The 27472-nt window shown below is 37.0% G+C and overlaps 1 protein-coding gene across 3 annotated transcripts in view; it reads left to right on the top strand.

Annotated features, from left to right (window-relative positions):
- LOC138692289 (protein FAM13A) overlaps positions 1 to 27472 on the top strand; it is a 461772-nt gene that overhangs the window by 278299 nt on the left and 156001 nt on the right. For all 3 annotated transcript variants that reach the window (XM_069815475.1, XM_069815471.1, XM_069815472.1), the window contains 3 exons: positions 8934 to 9207; positions 19511 to 19723; positions 22150 to 22447. In XM_069815475.1, the coding sequence (XP_069671576.1) occupies positions 8970 to 9207; positions 19511 to 19723; positions 22150 to 22447 (749 nt within the window). In that variant the 5' untranslated portion in view covers positions 8934 to 8969. The remainder of the gene's footprint in view (positions 1 to 8933; positions 9208 to 19510; positions 19724 to 22149; positions 22448 to 27472) is intronic.

Genomic DNA, 27472 nt, shown 5'->3' with positions numbered 1-27472 from the left:
ACTGTTGCACAGTATCTACTATGCGTTTGTTTATAAGGCAGTGTAAGCGAAAAAGACACTTCCCAGTTCTGTTCAAGGCTGGGTTAAACCCACGTTAATGCCAAAGATTACTCTACATTGCTCCTGTGCTATCCAACCCAACTGGAGGAAGGTATCTTAAACCAACTCGTGTCCCGACGCTCGAAGAAATGAGCCCGATTTTGTCGGTTGTTTACGTGAGGTAGACACGCTAGGAACTACGGCGCATGACCCAACAATCATAAATATATTGGCGATAATGGAAACCTTGTAAAATAAAATTTCCCATTCTTTCAGATGACAGTTAAATAAGATACCCACGGTTATACTCGTACGTTACACATCATAGGTTCGATTTATGATATGAAGAATTCGTGAACAACTTTTCCTAACAATGAGTAAAACACAAAATTTAGTGTGCAGCAGCGTTGACATTTCCCTGAAGTAATGCATAATTGCCCCATCATTCCCGAAAATTCTCTCATCTTTTCGTTTCATAAAACTTTAAATTGCCACAGCACATGTCTAACTCTGAGGTTTTAAATTTTCTTACTGCACAGATCTGGGATATTCTATGTGTATTATTGATTATAAGATGTTTTGTCCATGACGGACAGATCTAATGCACAAAAAGGTTCAAGTACCTACATGGCCCACACATATAATAAGGTTCAAGTGTCTGAAATGTCCATGTACTAAAATATTCAAGCTGTAAATGTTAAAACATAGAAATGGGGACGCAGTCAAAAATTGAACAAGGTAAAGTGTCCATTCGTCTGAATGTCGAAACAGCAGAAGGTCCATAAATAGTAGCTATTATCTGTGCATTTCGAACTGGCGGCTCAAGGTCGAGCAATATACTGCTTACCCAAATCCTGGACCATTCTCCTCAACTAAGTCAGCTGGGACACCCGGGATTACCAGTGCTTCAGTTCACGTTTTCAGTTCAGTGACTCGTGCGTGGTTTGTACTTTTGTACGTTTGTACGTGATCTTGAGCCGCAGTTCGAAATGCACAGACAACAGCTGTATTTCTCTATTAATATACAGTATACTACCGGACAGACATATTCACAGGCGGCAATCAAACTACGTATATTTCATGTCCAGAATCTTTGATTAAAAATATTTTTATAGCAGGAATATGAATTCTAGAGACATAAATTTTATTCAGCCGTCTTGCTCCGAGTTAACTATATAGAATGTTCCTGTGACACGAACTTTTATGGATGTTAGAGGAGATCATGAACAATTTTCGCAAACGTTTCGTTTGATAATTACAGAACGTAATGTTTGTGCTAACTTGTCTAAGTAATATTAGAGGGCTTTGGTAAAACAAAAATTTTATTTTCTTTAATGTGTTCTACGATGTTACCCTGCTGATTTTGTAAACTTTATGAAGTTCATGCAAATAGGTACCTAACACAGAACCTTGTTTACAGCGTACATTAATATTGCTATCTGGCATCGAACTCGTGGCCAGTGCACTAAAACCTCAACTCAGTTTTCTTGTGACAGAAGACTTATTTGAGTTAAGCTTTATGTACATACAGTAATTTTGGTTTCTTTAGATTATTGTTATTACGGGGAAATTCACATCAAGATAACTTGCTGATATGCATTTCATTTATGGAGGAGTCAATAAAAATGGAAGAAAAGCTACAAGTTTTATCAGTAAAAATATAATTTACAATGCCAACTAATCCGTGTTGTGTTTATAAGAATTCACCAATGTTTGCAAGTAAAAGAGAATCTGTAACCAACTTCAGAAAGATGGTCTTGAGTTGATGTTAGAAATCCAGACCCTAGGTTTATCAGATACTCGTCTGAGGTTGATACATGGCTATTATCAGGGTCAAGGCAGGATGGCCCGCATGTCGCCATCGTATTCACGAATGGCAACCGGTGTGGGGATCCATCTCGAGTTCGGCTGTCAGAAATCCAGCCAGCCAATGAACTCTTCAGTTTCGCTGTATTACTCTTGCAGGAGTAAACATGTGGACATAATTGTGCCATTCACATCCTTGCAGTACTGTGACATGTATTATTTCGACATTTAGAATTTTGGACCACCGCTTTGTAAACCACAGTCTCCGAAAGATTGTGAGTGGACATTTCACTTCTGTGACCTTGAAGATATTGAACCTTTTGTCCACATTAAGGCATGTCGTGGGCGAAATTGTTTAAATCGTTCTACGATTGAACCTTTTTGTTATGAACATTGTGAATGGAGTATTTTTTTAACTTTGTGGTTTAGAAAACATTTTATTTAGATAATGTAATGTGAGATATTAAACAGGGAACCTCTTTTACTTCACCAAACAGAACCAATTTAAATATTTTTTTTGTTGATTTTATAGTACTTAAAATAATTCGTCACGCCACTCTGTTCGGGAAGTTTCATTTCACAATTTTATTTCCGGCAGTACAAATTCTTATAAGTTGAAATATTTGTAATTTCTTGTATGTTCATGGCTAATCATAAAAATCAGAAACTTTGAAACTCGCTGTCCCGACAAGGTTGTCGTAATCGGAATAATTCCAGAGAAAACCAGATAAATTCAGCCACTTGACATCTTTCTCCTCGTTAGTACAAAATTGCAAACTAAGATTACAGCTTCCAGACGCTATCATTCTGGAAGTATATTTCTGCATTAAGGTCAATTTATTTCATTACCGCCAAATATTTTCAGAGATACTGAGCAGATGTTTAGTTGTGATGCAAGGCTGTGCCACTTTTGGTCAACAAATTTGTTTTGGAAACAGGTTTCCTCGAAGTAATTAGTTGAATCACGCCATTTTAATTTCACCATTATGGTATTCCATAGTCCTGAACAGCTTCTGCCTCTGGAAAGAGATATATCGCCATTAGATAACTTTAGGGTTGATCTAAAAGAGAGTTAAAGAAATGGTGAATAGTTAAGAAGTAGTGTAGAGTGCTGCTCATAAAAAAGGAAACCACAATGTTTCGAAGATTGGCCTTAGTTATTTTCTTCAAGAGACAACACTCTGTCGCTAAATGGAACCTTAAAAGTTTCCGAATATCGTTAAAAATATGTAATATTAACGATAACCTTAAAAGAAGCTAAATGTTGCTAAATAACGTCATATTATTGCGTATCTATCTATCTATCTATCTATCTATCTATCTATCTATCTATCTATCTATCTATCTATCTATCTATCTATCTATCTATCTATCTATCTATCTATCTATCTATCTACCTACCTACCTACCTACCTACCTACCTACCTATCTCTATATCTATCTATCTATCTATCTATCTATCTATCTATCTATCTATCTATCTATCTATCTATCTATCTATCTATCTATCTATCTCTATCTATCTATATCTATCTATATCTATCTATCTCTATCTATCTATCTATATCTATCTATCTCTATCTATCTATCTATCTATCTATCTATCTATCTATCTATCTATCTATCTATCTATCTATCTATCTATCTATCTACCTACCTATCTATCTCTATCTATATCTATCTATCTATCTATCTATCTATCTATCTATCTATCTATCTATCTATCTATCTATCTCTATCTCTATCTCTATCTCTATCTCTATCTCTATCTCTATCTCTATCTCTATCTCTATCTCTATCTCTATCTCTATCTCTATCTCTATCTCTATCTCTATCTCTATCTCTATCTCTATCTCTATCTCTATCTCTATCTCTATCTCTATCTCTATCTCTATCTCTATCTCTATCTCTATCTCTATATCTATCTATATCTATCTATATCTATCTATATCTATCTATCTATCTATCTATCTATCTATCTATCTATCTATCTATCTATCTATCTATCTATCTATCTATCTATCTATCTATCTACCTATCTATCTACCTATCTATCTATCTATCTATCTATCTATCTATCTATCTACCTATCTATATCTATCTATATCTATCTGTCTGTCTGTCTGTCTGTCTGTCTAGCTATCTAGCTGTCTGTCTATCTATCTATCTAGCTGTCTATCTATCTATCTATCTATCTAGCTGTCTATCTATCTATCTGTCTGTCTGTCTGTCTGTCATTTGTGTTTGGATCAATTTCCGCTTGGGCTGATTACCTGGTTTAGTTCTTCCAGAGGTTTCCCCGACTGTAAAGCGAATGTTAGGTAATGGTTTGCCGAATCCTCGGCCTAATCTCGCTAAATGCCATCTTGCTATCACCAATTCCATCAATGATAATTAATCTAATATTTATAGTATGTTAAATAACATACTAAGAAAATAAAGATCCCATTGATACCAGGATGTATCATGTGGGCTAATAAAAATCACAGTGGTCTCATAGTTTCTGAATTGTCTCTTTCGAAGTGACGTTAAACTGCGAGTATTGTACGAGTTCAATAATCGCACAGTATCAGAATAGTCTCTTGTGTTGAGAAGAAACGTTAAATTAATTATCATTTATTAGCATAGTGATTGCCACTTCCAAGCCGTAAAACTGGTTAGCAATCGTCGCTTTGAACCATGGAACTGTTCTCATTTGATATTCATAAAATATTAGCGTCATTACTACTTCATTCGTTTTACACTCGGGGAGTCCACATTTTCCTCCTACATTGACACGACAGTTATAGCACCTAATTAGCTCATGCAATTGTATGTTCATCAATTTACATATGTGTATTATTAAACGTAACGTGTTAATCGGTTTTAATGTTACATTTCAAATATTTATTTCTCTTCCTGAATGTCAGCTTTCAAATTAGACGTATTAAAACATGCGCACAAATCAAATTATCTGTTTTATTGTCGCGTGACATCTAATTACATATTATACAAGTTGTGTGCGGAAGGAACTGTCTCGTGGCGTTGTGGCGTGACAAAGCAATTGATACATAATTCAGAGTTTTAAATTTCTTGAAGAAATATATTTTTATTGGTTCTGTTTGGTATAATGATAGACTTACGTAAAGAAAGGAAAGTTCAGAATGAACATTATCTGTGCATTATCATTGTTATTTCAGTGACACTCTAAAGAGTTTTGAGACATTAATTCTGTTAAAGGTATTATTGCAGGACTCATAGTAGGTATATAGTTTAAATTGGACCCTTTCTGGTTTAATTATACAGGGTGTTAAAAAAAGACATTCAACATTTTGAGAAGTGAAGTATAAATCCAAACAAGAATAAAAGTATAATAAGCATGGGCCATGAAATTAAATTTTGTAGAAATAAGAGCTTTGAAATTGGTTTTCTAATAATAGTGTAACTTCTAATGTGAGCTCTTTGCTCGTTTCTTATTGGGTATACACAGAGTGTGAATTGAATATTTTCTCCTGAGGTACATTAAAATAATATGCAGATAAAAATGTTGTTCATAATAATTTGCAGTGTTGGCCGACCTGTAATTTTGTCGCGCTCACTTATAGTAAGAAAAAAATAGATAGTAAAGTAGTTATGTACTGCATTAATAACGCATGGAAACTATAAATTATTATGCAACTGAAAGGGGAAAAATTAATGTTGTCTCTGGCAGAGAACTTATTACCTTTTCAGCAAGGGACATCAGATTCTCCGGGGCGGAGGGGGGGATGATCCCCGGAACCCCCCTCCCCATCAATTCGTACTCTGGGTATCATATCGAAGATGGAGTAAAAAAACGATTCAAGGTGTAATTCCCTAAGACGTAGGACAGAAGGATGCGTTGAATGGATGCAAATCACATTGTGAATCTCCTGTGATGCTGATGAACAAGTACTCATATCACGGAAGATATTAATTTTAGGAGCCATGTTTATTCAAATTTTTGTCTTGTTTTGATGAATAATATCATCACTCAAACTACTGAATGCTCTTTTTTTAATGGAAATCACATTGAGCATTTCCTATATCCTCATATATCTCGGAAGGTAGCCTACTGAATTTAAGACTCATATTGATTAGACTTATTTCCTTGTTTTGATGAACATTACCACTCCACAAAATAAAAATATTGAACGCTTTTTTAACACCCTGTATATAAATGGAGAATATGTGTCTAATGAAAGACATTGTACAAGTTGCCACCTTTCTCTCTGCAAAAATGTGTTCGTAGTTCATGGAGGAATTTATTTTCCATTTTATAGCTTTTTTTTCCAAAATATTCGTTCACGTATATATAGGCCTACAATAGTTTAATTACAGCCCAATATTGCAGGTAAGGGATCTAAGCATGCATATTTTGTCATACTAATTTTTAAAAGAAATCTAAATTCATTAATGAGGAAAGGGTACACGCTTTGGCACCACCGCTTTTGATATTTCTGATTGTAATTAATGCTGTTTTAAATCAAGTATAACAAAATCAAATTACACAACACTTAAAGATTCCCGAGTTATTGGTAGCCACAGTTTCTGTCTGGGCCTTGTATGATAATGTATTTTATGCTCGACCATGCCGAAATGTAGCAATTATACACCTGGTAGCAGTCCTTTAATGCATGCCATTAAAGTACACCTACTCATTAAAGTTCAGGTGTTCAGCCAATGACAAGTCAGCTTTGTACCGTTATATCGATTATTCTCGGATATGCAATCGAAAGACAATTAGTGAAAAGTCACGGAGGCTGGAAATCCAATACTGTCGCAGAAGGTTATGTTCTGTTACTATAATAATTAGCGTTAATTGTAAATAATATTCAAATAAATTCAATTTGTCATCTCGTTTTTCAATTCTAAATCAATTTCCAGGTTATATCAGAGTAATCTTCATCTTATTCTCTGCCAAGGTCAGTGACATTCGGCCTCGGAAAAAATCAATACTTTCGCGTCTGCGCACACCTCACAATTCAGGTCAATTCGCACATAACCATAAGAAGACCTAATTTTAAATAATTTCAAGTTAGAAATATGGTCGAGCATAAAAAGTCGTATGAAACTTGCCTATAATGGTAATTAAGACGCTCGTATGAAAATTATGAAACTCGCTTGCGCTCGTTTCATAAACAATCATACTTGCCTCTTAATTACTACCATTATAGGCTCGTTGCATAATGTACTATAACATGCGTCGTTAGGTCGCTAAGATAGCTCAGTGGCTAGTCGCCATGTCAGTCTGATGATGGATGGTTTCGATTTCGAGCTATAGAATAGGCTATATACAGAGCCAAATGAGAACTTACGCATTTATTTAAAACTTAATTATCTCTCGACCATAAAAGCGGCAACTTGACTAGCGTATACTATTGGTGTTGAAACAAAGCCTCATGTGAAAACATAAGATTAGGGGAAGTTTTGCCATCATGCACTCCACTTAAATTCAACTTTGAAATCCACCTCTGGTTACAGGATCACTGGTTCGTAATGGTTTTAACTTCAGTAGCTTTATAGTATTTCGCACAGAACTTTAAAACGTACCATTTCCTGCGAAATACAAGGAAGGAATTTTAGGAAAACTTCTCAAATATCTATTTTCAGAAAAAAAAATTCCTGTGTGAAGACATTATGCCGATTTATACCCATAAGTCAGTTGACAAAAATGCATCATTGTTGTAAAGAGATTTCATTTACAAAAATAAAGTCATACAGATAATATTTATTACGAAAACACTGAAATAACATGTTAATAGACCATTCGTTATCTGGTAAAACCAAATGCATGCTTGCGCCGTAATTCGTAGTAAGAACTTTACGATGGGAGTTAGTTTGCTAGCTATCTGCAAATGAAAGCGTAGCGAGGGAGGGAAGCTTCCCAATCCACTTTCTTCCCCTCACGCGGAAGTTAGTTTCACGAGATAACGAATGACCTGTAAGAACATCATGGTGGAAGTTAGTTTGCCAGCTAGCTGCAAATGGAAGCGTAGCGAGGGAGGGAAGCTTCCCAGTCCCCTTCCTTCCCTCATGTGCAAGTTGGTATCACGAACTAACGAATGGCCTGTATTTATTAACCTACATTAGATACTCAAAGTACTTCTCTTCTCAATGCAAATATGACATTGAATGCGGAAACACAAATCGTGTCACAAATGTTTTAGGAGAGTAGTAGGTTTTCGAATTCAGACTGAATATGTTCCTTAAAATGTTCCATATCACGAGTTTTCACTGAATAAATCCTATCTTACGTAATTTTCTATTTCATATATATTATTCAAACCTGGTTGAGTGGAAGAGAAGGCATTATGGCCTTAATTCTGCAAGGCAAAATAAAACTACTACTAATACTACTCCTGCTGCTGCTGCTACTGCTACCGCCGCCGCCGCCGCCGCCGCCACCACCACCACCACCACCACCACCACCACCACCACCACCACTACTACTTTTCAGTATTCCCCATACTGAGAACTCCACAGGGGTAAACTATGGCAAACGAGGAGTCCATTGCATGCATTATTCTGATTACGTTTCCACCAATTCCGAATTACAAAGACATGCTCTTCAGCAGATGTCAACTGACTTATGGGCCACTCTGTATTTTACGGTTTTAAGAAACGTAGTTGCCGGCCGGGTGACTACGCAATCTGAGGCGCTCTTCCTTTAGGTGGCACAGTCCGAAGGCTCTAAGGTTCGAGTCCCGCCTCGGGCATGGATAGTTGCCCTTCGTTAATTCGATGTCCTGTGAGTGTCTCTGGGGAGACCTCTATTCTCTGCCGGCCACAGGCTATAGGAGACCTACATATTTGTGTCAGTATCTAGTGTGTGGTACATAAAAAACCATTGCCTCCTCTACAGGGTTTGGTGTGTAGGTTTTACAATAGAGGAGGTTAAACTTGTTGAATCGTAAAAATGACTGGCAATCAAAGTTTTGAAACACTACGTTAAATTGTGTGACGTGGCGACAACCAAAAGTTGTTCTGAAGACAATTGTAGTATGTAAACCAAGTAGGTACATAGTTGTCTTTCCTCAGGGACGTCAATTTCTACGAACACCAGACAGTAACAGATGAGTATGTTTCAGTGCGGCTCCACAAGCCAGGAGACTTGCTGTGACGTCATGAGACGACCGACGCTCTGCAGCAACGTCACCACGGTGGAAGACTGCTACTCCCCTGTAGACGTGGGCAACAAGGAGGAAAGCCGCTTGTCGCGGATGAAGCGCATGCTGACGGGAACTCTGCTGATGGGACGGCGAGGAGGGAGGACGTTCGGCTTGCGCCTCGAGGACCTGCCGGTGGGACGCGACGGAGTGCCGAAGGTGACTGTGCGGCTGTGCGCTTACATTGAGAAACACGGTGAGTACCTGGCACAGCGTCAACACCACCTACTTCAATGCTGTCATAACCATCACCACAAAATTAACTTAATTACCACCATCGTTATCATCCGCCACATTACAACCATCATTTCTATCCGTTGTTACGACCATCTCCACTATTATTACCATTGCTATCGTCACCACATCCTACAGCACCATCAACATGGTCATTAACACCACCAATATAGTCATCTACATCACCATCAACATGGTCATTAACATCATCATCAACATGGTCATCAACACTACCATTAACATATTCATCAACACCACCATCAACATGGTCATCAACACCACCATTAACATATTAATCAACACCACCATCAACATGGTCATCAACGCCACCATTAACATGGTCATCAACACCACCATCAACATGGTCATCTACAGCACCTTCAATATGGTCATCAACACCATTAACATATTAATCAATACCATCATCAGCATGGTCATCAACACCACCATTAACATGGTCATCAACACCACCATTAACATACTAATCAACACCACCATTAACATGGTCATCAACACTACCATTAACATAGTCATCAACACCTACATCAACATGGTCATCAACACCACCATCAACATGGTCATCAACACCACCATCAACATGGTCATCAACACCACCATCAACATGGTCATCTACAGCACCATCGACATGGTCATCTACAGCACCATCAACATGGTTATCAACACCACCATCAACATGGTCATCTACAGCACCTTCAACATGGTCATCAACACCACCATCAACATGGTCATTAACACCACCATCAACATGGTCATCTACAGCATCTTCAACATGGTCATCAACACCACCATAAACATGGTCATCAACACCACCATTAACATGGTCATTAACACCACCATCAACATGGTCATCTACAGAACCTTCAACATGGTCATTAACACCACTATCAACACCACCATCAACATGGTCATCAACACCACCATTAACATGGTCATCAACACCACCATCAACATGGTCATCAACACCACCAACATGGTCATCTACAGCACCTTCAACATGGTCATTAACACCACCATTAACATGGCCATCAACACCACCATCAACATGGTCATCTACAGCACCTTCAACATGGTCATTAACACCACCACCGTCATTGTCATCAACACAATCATTGTCAATATCGTCATCGACGGACACCACCGCCAGTATTATCAACACCATCGTCATTATCGTCATGAAAACCACCGTTAATATTGTCATGAAAACCACCGTTAATATTGTCATCAACACCACCATGAGTATCTCATCAACACTTACCACCACCATCATTTGTATCACCATCACCACAAACACCATCTCCAGTATCACATCATCCCCATCATTAGCATCATCACCCTTGTCACCACCACAAGCACTCGGATTCTTAAGTTTCCTGGATAAATAATATTATAATGATTTGAAGAAGTAATCTTTTGAAGGCGGGCACATTTGATTCTCTGATCGAATTGAGCTGTGACCGTGAATGTGAAGATTTGAGCAATTGTTGCAATAATGGGACATATTGTATAAACTGCATAGCATTATTATATTGCCACAAACTCCTTGAATTCCGGATATTTTGTAACGTAATATGACTCACTTCATCAGTGGACAATAGACACAAAACACCAAAAAGTTTAGGTTGTCCATTTTTATATTGGTTCCAAGTTATAGTCATGTTTGTACATAAGTCATATGCAACTGCTTTCGTTACACAAAGTGCTTAAAATGGCTGCCGTATTAAAAAAGAATTCCAGATGTTTGTAGGATAAGTTAGCAGTCGTCTTGTATACGCTGACGAAGTATTTCAATGTTGGGAATGGGTTGTGAATAAACAATTGTTTTCAAGTGGCCCCTCAAAGAAAAGTCCAATGGATTTAGGTCTGAGAACGCGCAGGCTACCCATAGTATACCTACGGCCTTACTAATAAAAACTCTATATACAGACGTTTAACTGTCTTATACTTATACAATGAGTAGCTCATTTATATCTCGTGTGTAAATTCGTTACTAATAATCACTACTTACGTCGCGTATAACAGTACAACTGTTACACAGCTACGTCATAGTTTCGTCATTACTTCGTTACGAAAGAAAATAGAATATCTTAGGTTCTCTATTGCATCCGGTAGAGCGGTCTAGTGTAGCGTGTTAAGTATCGATAGTACAACTGGCTCTAATCGATTACCATACTATATTTTGGTCAAAGAGTACAAGCTGCAGTAATATTATTCTAATTATTCTGTGCTCTTTGGTTTGTTCTTCTTTGGTTACTAGGCAACCATCATAATAAAATGACAGTCGATACGAACAGCTGTTAGAGGGGCGGCCATTTTTTCTCTATATACAACGCTTAAACAAGGGGTTTCGTGTATATAACTACTGCAAAGCAATTCCCATCGTATAGTTACAGGCTGTTTATACGTCCATCGCTTCTGCATGGTTTATTAGTAAAGTTTTCTGTCTCAACTCTGCATAAGTCTAGTATAAAAACTATTCACGGTTTATTAGTAAGACTGCTAGTAAACAGGTCGAGAGTTAGCGCCTATGTGTGGTTCAGTTGGCTTTTACTTGACAACGAGGATACATGCAACAATCGTGTATATATGTGTACTTTTTGAATATTTTTGTGTCTGCTGTCCTCTGATGAAGTCGGTCCCACATGTTACAAAACACCTTGTATATCACTATTGAATTAAACGGAATTGAATTTTATTTAAGGAGGGACACTATGATCCATCACTCTGACCTCATTAGATCTATTGCGCTGGCTCCCAAGCTAGGTGCATTCCCAAACCCACACCTGCTTACTATACTAAGGTTCGCTACGTACCCAGGTTCCTAACAAGCAACCCCACTTGTCCTTTACGTGCGTCCCCAGATGGCGATCGGGGAATGTCATAGAATGATGTTGGAATGGAGAGATGTTGACGCAGTGATATAGATGCCTAATATGGTGAAGCGGAAAAACCCCAACTGCGACCATGTCCGCCACAAGTGTCACTATGGATTAATCTGTGGCGTAGTTAAAAACTATTGTGAAATATTCTCGCAAGTTTGCATAACAATTACCTGAAAAAGAAATAAAGATATTGCACTAACTTTGCGAAATACAGGATATTAAAGAAAAGTATCCAATATTTTAGGAGGTGATAGTATGCATCAAAACAAGAAAATAATGTCTAATAAACATGGGTACTATAACACATACTTTCTGAGATCTCAAAACTTGTTCATAGGAGGTTCTCAATGTGACGTCCATTTATGGCAATGCATTTCTCTGCCCTACAATACAGCAGACTACCAGATAATCATACTGTAGTTGATACCCCTGGCATTGAATACTGATACGTCACAAGGAATACTGAAAACAAAAGTCTGGTTGCGGCGGGGTTCACCACACTTGGTATTGTGAATTTTTGTAATCAGCATGTGTGGGCTGATGAAAATCCCCATGCAGTTGAAGAAACAAGGCGTCAGCACTGATTCTCAATCAACTTACGGACAGGCGTTCTTGGTGATAGATTAATAGGGCCATAAGTGCTACCACAGAGATTAACTGGGGCTCGTTATCAGGACTTTCTTATTAATGTATTAAAATAAATTTCAAAGAGTGCGTGATTCCTTACGCAGAAGGGCAGAGGAATGCATTGCCATGAATGGACGTCACATTGAGCACCTCCTATGAACAGGTGTTCAGATCTCAGAAAGTATGTGTTGTAGAACCCATGTTTATTAGACATTATTTTCTTCTTTTGATGCATCTAGCACCTCCTAAATATTGGATAACACCCTGTATAAATACACTAAAACAGGTATATTTTATTGGCTCAGTATTATACAGGGACATCATTTTATTTTTACTAACATTTTTAATATTAACCTGGCTATAACTTTCTATTAATGACTGAAACAGGAAACACCGTTTGCTCCCCCTTCCACGACTGAAGTTCGATGATACTGGCGTAAAATACAAATCACTTTACTAGATATAGAAGGGAAGAAAAGTAGTTCATCCATTTATGTAAACTAGGAAATGTCGCAATTTTGAGTTCGATAATTTTCATTACGTTTTTGTTTAATCAAAATACAGTACTGTATTAACACTTAGTGTTTTTACCCACGAATTGAGCTATCCATTCGGACATATTAATTATGCAGTGTATATTGTACTGTTACAGCACATTGCCGTACAATATAGAGAATGAAGTTAAATTGAAAAATAATCATAATATGGATATTTAAACACATTTTTGAAAATGGTGGCCGATCATTTCCACACAGGCTTCAGTTCTTTTGTGCATATTATCGCACTATAGACTATTGTACCTAATTCCAATTACCGGTTTCGTCCTTCGTACGAGTAACTTATGTTGAAATAATTCTGTACCTACTCTATAAAAGAGTGCCTTACGTACTGTAAATTCAATCTTCACTTCTGCCCGGTCCGAAAAGATAAAATTACTCAGAAATGCTATCTACTGTCCGTTCAAGTGGTTTTGTCGCAGGGCCGTAGAAATGGGGGGAGGAATCACATGACAGTTAATTACTTAACGAGGTCCTCTATTTAAGTTATTTCAACACTTGTATAATATTACGTAGACGTCCAATTCCTAACAGAAATTAATGTTTTCAGAAAAGAGCTAAGATAGCCCAGCTACTAGACTTAACAGAGGGGCGAACAGAAGCAGGTGGGGGAAACTGGGATGCGACGTAGGCAAACGGACGACAGTACCTGTACGAAAATATGATTCAATATTGAAAGCTCTTTCGTCACTGGAAAACGCGAACATATTTCTGGAACGTACTATACTCACTAACTCAGTACTGCTTACGCGCCCTCGGTTCTGTGTCGTGAACGTTTGGAAGTTTACTAGTAGAAGGGGTGGGAGTGAAGTACATTAAAAAACTCGGGTACAATAAAATTGAAGTAAAAATAAAATGTTGTCCCTGTACATAACCCATTCATTCATAGTGTTCCGCCCAAGGGCAGTTCTTTCATTGCAAACCTAACATTCTCCAATCTTTCTGTTGTCCTCTTAGTCTCCGCATATGATCAATATAAATGTTGTTTATCATCTCATATCTTCTTCTGCCTCGGACTTTTCTCCCGTTCACCATTCCTTCCAGTGCATCCTTCAGTAGGCAGTTTCTTCTCGCCAGTGACCCAACCAATTACTTTTTCTCTTCCTGTCAGTCTCAGCATCATTTTTTCTTCACCCACTATTTCCAACACTTCTTCATTTCTTATTCTGTCTGTCCATTTCACACGCTCCATCATACACTTAATATTTCCATGACTGTAATGTGAAAAGCCTCGAGGACAATAGAGAATGGAGTGAGTCGGACAGCGTGGAAAACAAGAGGCGCGCATAGAACGTTCGGAGTTCAGAAAATACTATTGAGTACATTGGTGTCTTCTTAGCGGACATCTCCCCTCTTTGCAGTATAACTTAAAAAAGTTATTTACGTACTAGCCGTACCCGTGCGCTCCGCTGCACCTGTTAGAAATAAATATAAAGTAATTACATAATTAAAATAGGACGTTTGATCCAGGGAACAACTTTTACAACAGCGCAAGATAATCTGCTTCGCTCATTACCCAATTTTTTTTTGCATTGCATTTATTGCATATATATTTTATGTATTTTAACACGATTCAATTGAGCATACTTAAAATTTGAATTATAAAATAATGGATTGCTAAGCTACCGGTAACGTATTATTACTGCATACTAAATCAATACACTCTCGTTGTTCGTTAATTCTCTGAGATTAAAATGAGTGTACATAAATATTATTTTAAGAAATACAGAAAATGAATGTACAAAATAGCCTATCAAATTTTCTGTGTATAAGAAGCTATTTTAATCTTACCTGTCCTCGATTTACTCAGACGTTATTGTAATAACATTATAGCATTATGTCCATCTAGAGAAATTACACTTTCCAGTGGTGAAATAATAATTAATTATACAAATCGGTTAATTTGGCTTCTGACATTACTTCATACAAACACAGAAACATTCTCTGTAGGCTATGTTTAATAGCTTTCGATTGTTGATGTTCGTTGTCCAAGGCCCCTTATAGACGAAGTCATTTGTTCTTAATTCATTGCACCGTCTTAGATGGCGTTATTTTAATTTTAAAACTCATTTATCTCATTAAATATCAGTCCTATCAAAATTTTGTAAAGAATAAAACTTATCGGAAATCATTTTTAAAGAAACTTTTGTTATGTAACATTTTTCACAAAAATCAATAATCGAGATATTTCGATTTATTTAATTCAGGCCCCCTTATGACCCCCCTTTTAAATAAAGTATTTTGAATGCCATATAGCCTAAAATCTAAGTTACAACGAACTTAATTTATATTCCAACTTTCATCGGAATCGGTTCAGCCATTATCGCGTGAAAAGGTAACAAACATACAGACAGACATACAAACAAAAATTTCAAAAAAGCGATTTTCGGTTTCAGGGTGGTTAATTATATATGTTAGGACCAATTATTTTTGGAAAATCGAAAATTACCAGAAAAATTTCGGCTACAGATTTATTATTAGTATAGATTTTCTAACAGGTAACTCTAGATACTGTAACTAACCATTATCTATACTAATAATAAATCTGTAGCCGAAATTTTTCTGGTAATTTTCGATTTTCCAAAAATAATTGGTCCTAACATATATAATTAATCGCCCTGAAACCGAAAATCGCTTTTTTGAAATTTTTGTTTGTATATCTGTCTGTCTGTCTGTCTGTCTGGATGTTTGTTACCTTTTCACGTGATAATGGCTGAACCGATTTATATGAAAATTGGAATATAAATTAAGTTCGTTGTAACATAGAATTTAGACTATATGGCATTCAAAATATTTTATTTAAAAGGGGGGTTATAAGGGGGCTTGAATTAAATAAATCGAAATATCTCCCTTATTATTAATTTTCATGAAAAATATTACATAACAAAAGTTTCTTTAAAAATGATTTCCGATAAGTTTTATTCTTTACAAAATTTTGATAGGACTGATATTTAATGAGATAAATGAGTTTTAAAATTAAAATAACGCCATCTAAGACGGTGCAATGAATTAAGAACAAATGACTTCGTCTGTAAGGGGCCTTGGACAACGAACATCAACAATCGAAAGCTATGAAACATAGCCTACAGAGAATGTTTCTGTGTTTGTATGAAGTAATATCGGAAGCTAAATTAACCGATTTGTATAATTAATTATTAATTCACCGTTGGAAAGTGTAGTTTCTCTAGATGGACATAATGTTATTACAGTAACTTCTGAGTGAATCGAGGACAGGTAAGATTAAAATAGCTTCTTATGCACAGAAAACTTGATCGGCATTCGTTTCCTGTATTTCCTAAAATAATTTTTATGACCAAATGAGTGGTCTCTAGATCAAAATGATCGCATTTTAATTTTTTTAATACAATTTAAATTAAGTAACATAATAAACGATTTATCCTTCTATCAAACACGAATGTTCCCTGGATCAAATGCCCTATTTTAATTCTGTAATTATTTTATATTTATTTCTACCGGGTGCAGCGGAGCGCACGGGTACGGCTAGTTTAAAATATAAATGCTTTATAATGCTTACAAATATAGCCTACTTATTCATTAGTTTATTTGTATTTCCAATAACAGAATAGCGTATAGTCTTAAAATGCTGAAATACTTTGTCCAAGGCTGGAAACTTGGATTAGATTTCGCAAATGAGCTAAGTATAGAGTTCAACTAAAATCCTTTCAGATAACACGCTCCTTCCGACATGCAGAATCTTGATATATCACAGACTTCTAATTGTGTAATAATCGATAAAGCATTGCGGAATAATTTTTTCGAGTGTTCAGACGACTGGTTATAATAAACCGACGGACGCTGTCTGTTAATAGCATATCAAGTATGTAAAACGCATTAACTGGCACGTGTACTTTACTTGTTGAATCTTTCACAACAAATCTTCTGGGAGAATAAATCCTTTATTGACAGTTACTGATGAATTACACCGTGATAAAAAGAGAACAAGGTTAACGATAAGTTATTTCGTAGTTATATGCAAATAATTATCTATATAACGAGCTGTAAGGTAATCCTTCTGGGATATTTGTGAAATAGAATCTTGTAAATACTGCTTACCTTTATCTGTCTATTTAATAAGGGATTACACGTATGACAATTAGATCTTAATCGGCATTATCGCGTTGCGGAACTTTATACCATAACGAAATCAGGTTGCTCAGCATAGACTACACTTTGATTTACTAACGTAAACTAAATGACTCATTCTAATCCTTGATAGCTGATAATGTAAGTTTTATAATCAGCATAGGAATTAATCACCGCAGGAATATGAAGACCACATCTTCTGAAATTGTTTCCGGAATGATGTATAATTAATTTAATTAACTACTACCAACCAGGAAATTTCACCTCAAGGATTTGATTTTTTATTTCGACAAATTCTTTATGATTCCTGTTCTGTATGAATAAATTATATTTAAAAAAAAACTAAACGAATATTCAGATGTCAACGAAAGTGAGTTTCGAATAGGGTTGCCAACCCTCCTGTATTTGCCCCCAATTTTTAAGTCTCCCGGCTCTCGTATTATTCTTCTCATCCAGCATTTTTCTCCCTTATGTTTGCATAATGTAAAATTGTTTCTTTTAACTTTTGATTTTGCCGTGAATGATGTTTGATTATATGATAAATTTTGTTGTACAAGAGAGGCATTAAAATATGTAATTTTTTTTAGAAAGTAATGCTTGTCAGAAATGGGTTTTAGTGCTCACCCGTTTAAAATCAAACCAGAGTTAATGCTATAAATTTGGAAAAACTGCTATTTTTGTTCCAAACATACCAAGTAGTAATGCTCATACAAAGAGGATGTTTCATTTCAGGAACAATAATAATTGGACATGTTCGAAACATGAGCACGTCACATTTAATCAAATCAGAGCTGAAAACTGAGTCGACTTCGAGACAAAATCTGTCTCAAAATACTCTTAATTTAAGCCTAACTGCCGAAGTGTAGAATAAAGTTGTTTTTCAGTAACTGATATAAATAACTTGCCTATTTTATGTTGTGAAATTTTGTCGATTCCTTAGTCTTCCGTATTTTCTTTTAAAAAGTTGGCAACCCATTTTTCGAGGTCTCGAATATCCTTTGTTGTCTCTGGCAAGTCCATGTTCTCTGAATTTCGTTTCTATTCTACTCACAGTTGACTGAATAGATGGCCGATTAGTATGAGTTTCGTTAAAAAGCGTGCTTAGCTCTTGTTATGTACGTCTTCTATCACAAAATTATATTATCAGTATCTATATTCACTTGAGAATATCTTGTTTTATGTTGATGTAATCAATAAAACTGCTTTCATAACACATTGGCTAAAAAATGTATGAACAATGAAATTGTTGCCATAGCAACCATAACAATAGTGCTTCCGTATAAAACAAGTGAAGTATTTCATAAAAAATATGCTTTTTTCAGATTATATTAAAGAAAATTATAGGACCGATCGAGTTGGCTCAGACGGTAGCGTTTGAGAATCGCATTCGGGAGCTCCCGGGTTCAAATCCCTTGGCCGGCCAATCTGACAGAGGTTTTTCATCGTTTCCCTCAGTCACAAGGCAAATTCCAGGTTGGAAATTTCCATGCCATAGGTCATCATCGCCTCAATCATCAATATCATAAAACATTAATAAAAACTAAAATAAATAAGTAAAAAAAAAATCGGTTACAAGAACACAAGCCATCTATAACACACAATAGAAACAGGAATTCAACATCGGCCTACTGGTATACCCACAGATTCTAAATACGCGATATGATCACAGATGTTAAAGCTTGTATAAATAAACAACCAAAAAAAAAAAAAAAAAACAAAAACAAAAAAAAAAACTATAGGGCATAGGGATTTAAAATTGTTCAGGATGACATCGTAACTCGCACAAAAATAAGTCTTAAAAATAGTTTGTTTTCATTAAAAAAATACTCCTTTCTAAATACAAGGTTTGATGCTCCTGAGCTTTTTGTCCAAAATTTCCTAATTCAATTTTAATTGCAATTATACATTATTTCTGAAACTAATACTTTCGTTTATATAAAGAAATATGCAGAGTAGTATAAAATTGAGTGATATATGAATTTGCTATCTGTATTGTCTGGGATTACTGTCTAGTAATGCGTCTGATTTGTATCCTCGAAATATGAGAAGATGGAGTTTGTTTGTTTTGTCGATGCAGGCTCGAAGTGTGGTGGATTGTTCCGGTTATCAGCTGGAAACCCGAAACTGGTGGAACGTCTGCGCACGTCATTTGACCGCACGGGCGATGCAGATCTGGAAGCAGCGGGAGACGTTGCCACGGTTGCTTCTCTACTGAAACTGTGGCTGAGAGAACTGCCGGAGCCCATTATTGTGAGCCACGTGGCAGTAGAACTTCTGGACATACACGAGAGTAAGTATTCAATATTGTGTTACATCACTTTTTTACTCCACACGTCTGACATTCGTGGCTTACAGGGAAATACAGAAATACCTGGGTTGTACGTAATTGAAAGGAAATGATTTAAATTACGCACAATCCAGAACTACAGTAGAACTTGGTTATAGCGACCTCGTTTTATGCGACACCTCGCTTATAACGTCAAATATTCTGTGATCCCAACTAATTCCCCATACGACATACGCTTTTCTACCTTACTTAATACAACAAACGTATATGCGCCTATCTCGCATATAACGTCGTTTTCAACCTCAGTTTGGAATACAATTTTCTAAGAACCAAAGTATTTTAAGAAATATTTTTCTGAAATCTGGCAAATCCTTTACTGTTCCCTTCTATCACAGACCTCTGGAATGCAGGCAGAATCCCCATCCCATTGTAACCTGCCCGAATTCATGCCGTATTAATGGTACCTGCATGCGGTCAGTTTCGACGGGAAGTTTTCACTAAGTGCACGCATTTTAACGCAGTATGGCCACTAAAAGAAGTGAGTGACACTTTAGAAGCCATTAGAATTGTGAACATGTCTATGAAGCTAGAGGAGGGAGTATGAAGCTAGGAGAAGGAGCAGTGAAATTGCAACTGAAATAATGAACATAGAATTTAATTTAGAAAGTGTGTATTGGGCAAGTAGGAGACAACAGAGTAAAATGACTGATTACTACATTCCTCAGTAAATAAATTTGGTGAGTAATGAACAAACTGTTTTAACACAGAATACTGTATTTATAATTGTAGATGTATTTTAATGTGTTCATGGTATGCTTAAAAGTGAATACATAAATCTAAAATAAGAATAATTATGTCCATTATTTTTCATTTTCCACCTCACTAGACTGATATTACGAATCTCGGTTACTACGACACTCGTTTATAACAACATAATTTTCAAGGTCCCATGGATGTCGTTATAACCAAAGTTCTACTGTACGTATAAGCAATGTTTGAATATAGTAAAACCTCTCTAGGCCGAAGTAATTGGAACCCTGCACCTGTTCGGATTATCGAAATTTCGCATTAAGCGGAGGACAGGAATGCAAGCAGGGAAACCACCATTTATTCCCCTCACACCCTTCGCCCTCCACCGCTTCGTCAAGAATAAGATTATCTGCTCTTCGTCTGAAGAAGCTGAAAAATTAATATAATCAGCGGCGCCAACTTTTAAAAAATATTGGGTGGTCTCAAAAACTTGAGTTATACGTAAGTTGAAATTAGTAAATGTCATAAATAAAAATGATAATAATAATAATAATAATAATAATAATAATACTTACTTACAAATGGCTTTTAAGGAACCCGAAGGTTCATTGCCGCCCTCACATAAGCCCGCCATCGGTCCCTATCCTGTACAAGATTAATCCAGTCTCTATCATCATATCCCACCTCCCTCAAATCCATTTTAATATCTTCCCATCTACGTCTCGGCCTCCCCAAAGGTCTTTTTCCCTCCGGTCTCCCAACTAACACTCTATATGCATTTCTGGATTCGCCCATACGTGCTACATGTCCTGCCCATCTCAAACGTCTGGATTTAATGTTCCTAATTATGTCAGGTGAAGAATACAATGCGTGCAGTTCTGCGTTGTGTAACTTTCTCCATTCTCCTGTAACTTCATCCCGCTTAGCCTCAAATATTTTCCTAAGCACCTTCTTCTCAAACACCCTTAACCTGTGTTCCTCTCTCAGAGTGAGAGTCCAAGTTTCACAACCATACAGAACAACCGGTAATATAACTGTTTTATAAATTCTAACTTTCAGATTTTTTGACAGCAGACTTCATGATAAAAGCTTCTCAACCGAATAATAACACGCATTTCCCATATTTATTCTGCGTTTAATTTCCTCCCGAGTGTCATTTATATTTGTTACTGTTGCTCCAAGATATTTGAATTTTTCCACCCCTTCGAAGGATAAATCTCCAATTTTTATATTTCCATTTCGTACAATATTCTCGTCACGAGACATAATCATATACTTTGTCTTTTCGGGATTTACTTCCAAACCGATCGCTTTACTTGCTTCAAGTAAAATTTCCGTTTTTTCCCTAATCGTTTGTGGGTTTTCTCCTAACATAATAATAATAATAATAATAATAATAATAATAATACAGTAATAATTATATTAATATTATAACAATAATAATTAATATCATGAATAAACATTTCCTATCGGAGGTACTTAAACTATGTAGTTGCATCTGGCCTCACCGAAAATTTCGATCACCGGCCGCTACTGCTTTAGACACAATTTAAACATTAAGATGGATGTGTAATTAATTCGTTAAAATTAGGAGACAAGCTGCATGTAGCGAATTTTAACTGAGAAACGAGATGCCCCAACACTGATGGTTACTGAGAATGAGTTCGCTTGTATTTCAGAACTGCATGACGAGACAGGTCAGTGGCGTGAGGCGGTGTGTCAGGTACTTATGACCCTGCCTGATCGCAACATATGCGTGCTGCGCTACCTGCTGAGGTTCCTTCGCCACTACGACCAACACGGGCACAGAGCCCAGTGCCATCACCATTCTTCTGGGGGCGTGGCGGCCATATTCAGCCCCCTGCTCATCAGCAGAGGGGTGGAACAGTGCGGGACGATCGACAGTCTCCAGGTGGTTGTGGCCAACCAGCTGATGAACAAGTTGATTCATGAATCTCACCACATCTTTCAAGACCGGTGAGTCAACCAGATTCTTGTTTACTCATTAATTGTAATCTGCTTTATGGTCTATAAATGACTAATGCATTTATATTTAATGGATTTTCATGTGTGACTTGTTATTGTGCATCGATATCACAGTCCGCAGTGGACAACTTGTGTTGGACATTTCCGAATCGTCATTATCTCGGGTTTTACCTGTAAATCTTAAAATCATTGGCGTATAATCCGCGCACATATCCCTTTGACCCTCCGAGCGACTTAATTAGTACATCCAGAATTCCTACGTAATTAATAGAGCCCTAATTTTTAAGTCCAATAAGTCTCTCTTCCGGGTTTATTAACAATAGGTCCCCATTAGAAACAACAACCAAATTTCTTGGCTTAAAAATCGATAATGTGTTAAATTTGAAAAATCATATTAAAGAAATTACCCCCAAACTAAATTCAGCATGTTTTGCTGTTAGATCTATGCAAAAGATAGTAAATATCAATACCTTAAAACAATATACTTTGCATGCTTCCACTCGGTAATGAATTTTGGAATAATATTCTGGAGAAATTCCACAGATAGTAACAATATATTCTTACCACAAAAAAGAGAAATTAGAATAATAGTAGGTGCCAAATCTAGGGAATCGTGTAGGACTATTTTAAAAAATACAAATAATGCCAGTGGCTTGTCAGTATATTTTTTAATTAATTATAATCTTCCTCGTATGTAATTGTGAAAACTTTGTAACTAATTCAACAGTTCATAGCATAAATACACGTCAAAAAATGACTTTCATACTCCATCGGCAAGTCTATTGTGGTATCAAAAAGGACTGCGTTATATGGCAGTAAAAAATTTTAATAGCCTCCCTTTCGATATAAAAAATGAAACTCAAAACATAGAATTATTTAGGGCCAAATTAAAGAAGTACCTAATTTCTTACGCCTTCTATTCTGTAGGTGAAATCATGACATTCAACAATGCTTCATGAAATTGATACTAAAACTTTGTGTTGTACTAGTAAACTATATTGTAAACCTCTTCTGTATATATTCAACTAGACTGTGACTATAAATTAAGACTTTGTAATAGTATTAATTTTTTTGACTTGTTCCATATTCTAGCTGTGAAGCAATGTACGAATACCATGGAATGTTAATAAATACAATACAATATTTATTTATCTAAACAACACTATTCTGAGGGTTAGAACAAAAAAAGATCGATCGCTAAACTGCGTAACCTTTCGACTCAAGGCTCCGCCGTCTAGTCGGCTCCCTAGACTTCCTGCAATAATCGCGGAAGATGTATTTATACCTCACAGCAGTACTCTTTACCTCGTTGCACCGTTCTCTGCACCGTTGCACGGCTATTTGCGCGCGTGCACTTTGAGCATTTGTGAAACTCTGATATAAAACGAAACAGTGACGAAATCTCGACCATATGATTGCAGTATCGTTATTTCTGTGTTTACTTTTTCTCCCTCTTAATTTGGAGGAGTCCACATCTGTGGAGTAACGGTCAGCGCGTCTGGCCGCGAAACCAGGTGGCCCGGGTTCGAATCCCGTTCGGGGCAAGTTACCTGGTTGAGGTTTTTTCCGGGGTTTTCCCTCAGCCCAATACGAGCAAATGCTGGGTAACTTTCGGTGCTGGACCCCGGATTCATTTCACCGGCATTATCACCTTCATTTCATTCAGACGCTAAATAACCTAGATGTTGATACAGCGTCGTAAAATAACCCAAATAAAAAAAAAATTGGAGGAAACCCAAACAGACGCTGAACTCTGGAGACTTATCTCGAGTCCGAAAGTTTCAATACTTTTCGTCCATACACAAGGGGATTTTCCTCGGGATTGAGGTTTGTAGAGACTTATATCCAGATAAGTAGGCCTATCTGTGTGTGTGGTGCTATTAAGGTCGAACTCGCAAACCATTATTAGCTAAACGGCTTAGTTACCTGATCTAATAATTATGACGGACACGATGCTCTCTTTTCATTGTAGATATGATTACGGGTAGGCCTACTGTGTTTACGGAATTGGCTGTGAATGCGCAGGATTGCATAACTTCGTATAAATAACGCGGAAATGATTCATCCGGTATACAATATGCGCCAAAACAAACTAATGAAAACAGATTCTGCGTTTTTATGTAACTAGTAATTTATAAACTACAGTTAAGTAAAGCGCTTTAATGAAGTGGAACGTAAACATATCTTTGTAAAAAGTATTCCATGGTCACATGTTCAAAAGCTTTCCATTATTTCTGTGCAATATTCATCTGACCCACATGATAGACTCAAAATTTACTTCCACCAGAGACTCCAGACTGTTCCACTGTTGCACATCAAACTTTGAAACCCGATGCGATTTTATAACAAGAGTGTACTGCCCACGTATGAAAGAAGAAGTTAAACAACAACAAATTCCATTGCTGTTAGTGTGTCTGGGGAAACGTTTTCTCAGAATTCCTGTATAAACAGTCTCTATTCCAGACTTCATAATTATACATACCGTGAAATAACGAGATTTTCTTTGACTAAAATAGATACGCTTTGATTCTGGGAATTGCCATTAGCATTGTTTCTCCTCAGCAGCTACTATTAGAGTCTGTAATAGATGTCATCTCTGATGGATAACAATTGCGGCCTCTGTTTAAAATGTCCTATTCTAATAAGGAAATGTGAAAAATCCATAGCCACACTTGTGGCGGACAAGATCGCATGTGAGGGTTTCTCGTGGATTTTTTCTCGAGTTTCTTCTGTTTCCCTATGTTAGGCATCTACGTCATTTCATCAAAATAATATGTGTATGTATGTATGTATGTATGTATGTATGTATGTATGTATGTATGTATGTATGTATGTATGTATGTAATATCTGATCGCCAGTTCTGAAACCGTGGCAGGAATGCGTCGTGGAACCCGGTGATGACGTAACACTGTATTGTACTTTGCAGAGTCACGTCCCCCCGCTGCCCACTTTTTTTTAGTAGGTTATTTTATGACGCTTTATCAACAGCTTAGGTTATTTAGCGTCTGAATGAGATGAAGGTGGTAATGCCGGTGAAATGAGTCCGGGGTCCAGCACCGAAAGTTACCCAGCATTTGCTCATATTAGGTTGAGGGAAAACCCCGGAAAAAACCTCAACCAGGTAACTTGTCCCGACCGTGAATCGAACCCGGGCCACCTAATTTCGCGGCCAGACGCGCTAGCCGTTACTCCATAGGTGTGGACCCCACTTTCTTAAACGGCGCGGTTTCAGAGCTGGCGTTCAGACTATGTATGTATGTATGTATGTATGTATGTATGTATGTATGTAGTCGGCCTGGTTGGCGCAGTTGGTATAGTGCTGGTCTTCTATGCACGAAGTTCCAGGTTCGATCCCGGGCCATGTCGATGGTATTTAAGTATGGTTGAATGCGACAGGCTTATGTCAGTAGGTTTACTGGCATGTAAAAGAATTCCTGCGGGACAAAATTCCGGCACATCGGCGACGCTGATATAACCTCGGTAGTTGCGAGCGTCGTTAAATAAAACATAACATTTGTATGTATGTATGTATGTATGTATGTATGTACAGTCTTAGAAAAAAGTTTTGTTACACAGATACTTTATAAATCCCAAAAAGGAGGCAGTGCGCATGATCAGAGGACGAGCGACCTGGTTCACAAGAGGACGACTAATTGAGGTAATAAAATTAGTTTTGAATAATTTCGAGGGAAAAATTATTCCGGGGCCGGGTATCGAACCCGGGACCTTTGGTACGTTAAACCAAAGATCCCGGGTTTGACACCCGGCCCCGGAACAATTTTTCCCTCGAAATCATTCAAATCAACTTTACAGGGAGTTATACCTGAAAGCTTGATTTGCAAAATTAGTTTTGTTTCGTTGTATGTCTGATCATACGCATTGCCTCCTTTTTGGTATTTCTAAAGCTGTGCGACAAAATTTTTTCTAAGACTTTACATGCGGAATCTCCTTGTTTGTAGGAATGAATGTATTCGTTTACATTGTTGAGTTTATCGGATGTGACTTAAGCATTCCCATAACGTCAGTGTAATTTTCATTTCACAGAATCCTATTTTTTTTTTGTTGATGTAGGTCGAATAGAGATATTACACTCAAAACCCAACCATGTAAGCAACCCAAGCGGGATTCAAACACACGTCCGGGGGAGCCTAGGATCACGTTTCCATGTCTATACGCTTAAGCCACACCAGTTGCATCTGGCCTTTCTACCTATACGGTCTTACTAATAAAAACTCTATATACAGACGTTTAACTGTCTTATACAAAGAGTAGCTCGTTTAAAAGTCGTGTGTAAATTCCTTACTAATAATCACAACATACATCGTGTACAACAGTTTAACTGTTAACGCAGCTACGTCATAGTTTCGTCATTACTTCATTACAAAAGGTAATAGAATATCTGAGATTCTCTATTGCATCCGGTAGAGCGCTCTATTGTGCCGTGTTAAGTATCGATAGTACAACTGGCTCTGATCGATTACCACACTATATTTTGGTTAAAGAGTACAAGCTAAGCAATATTATTCTAATTATTCTGTGCTTTTTGGTGTGTTCTTCTGTGGTTACAAGGCATCTATCATCATAAAATGACAGTCGATACGAACAGCTGTTAGAGGAGTGGCCATTTTCTCTCTATATACAACGTTTAAACAAGGGGTTTCGTGTATATAACTACTGCAAAGCAATTCCCATTGTATACTTACAGACTGTTTATACATCCATCGCTTATGCATGGTTTATTAGTAACGTTTTCTGTCTCAACTCCGCTAAGTCTCGTATAAAAACTGTACACGGTTTATTAGTAAGACCGATAGTCTTCAAGGCTGCAGTTGCCTTTCGTAGTCTTCATTAAGTTAATTCTGGGTTTCTTATAAATTGCTACGTATCCAATTTTGTACCAAATTAGTACGATCTCTTCCGAGTAGCCGGGACGTTATTTTAATAAATCCAGTTAATTTGAACACACAAATGACCGTCTTCGAGACAATTTCAAGACAACAGCAGCACACTGCAAC

This window comes from Periplaneta americana, chromosome 16, assembly GCF_040183065.1.
Source record: "Periplaneta americana isolate PAMFEO1 chromosome 16, P.americana_PAMFEO1_priV1, whole genome shotgun sequence".
In the NCBI taxonomy this organism is placed as follows: Eukaryota; Metazoa; Arthropoda; class Insecta; order Blattodea; family Blattidae; genus Periplaneta; species Periplaneta americana.
This window is presented reverse-complemented; position numbering and strand designations above follow the sequence as displayed.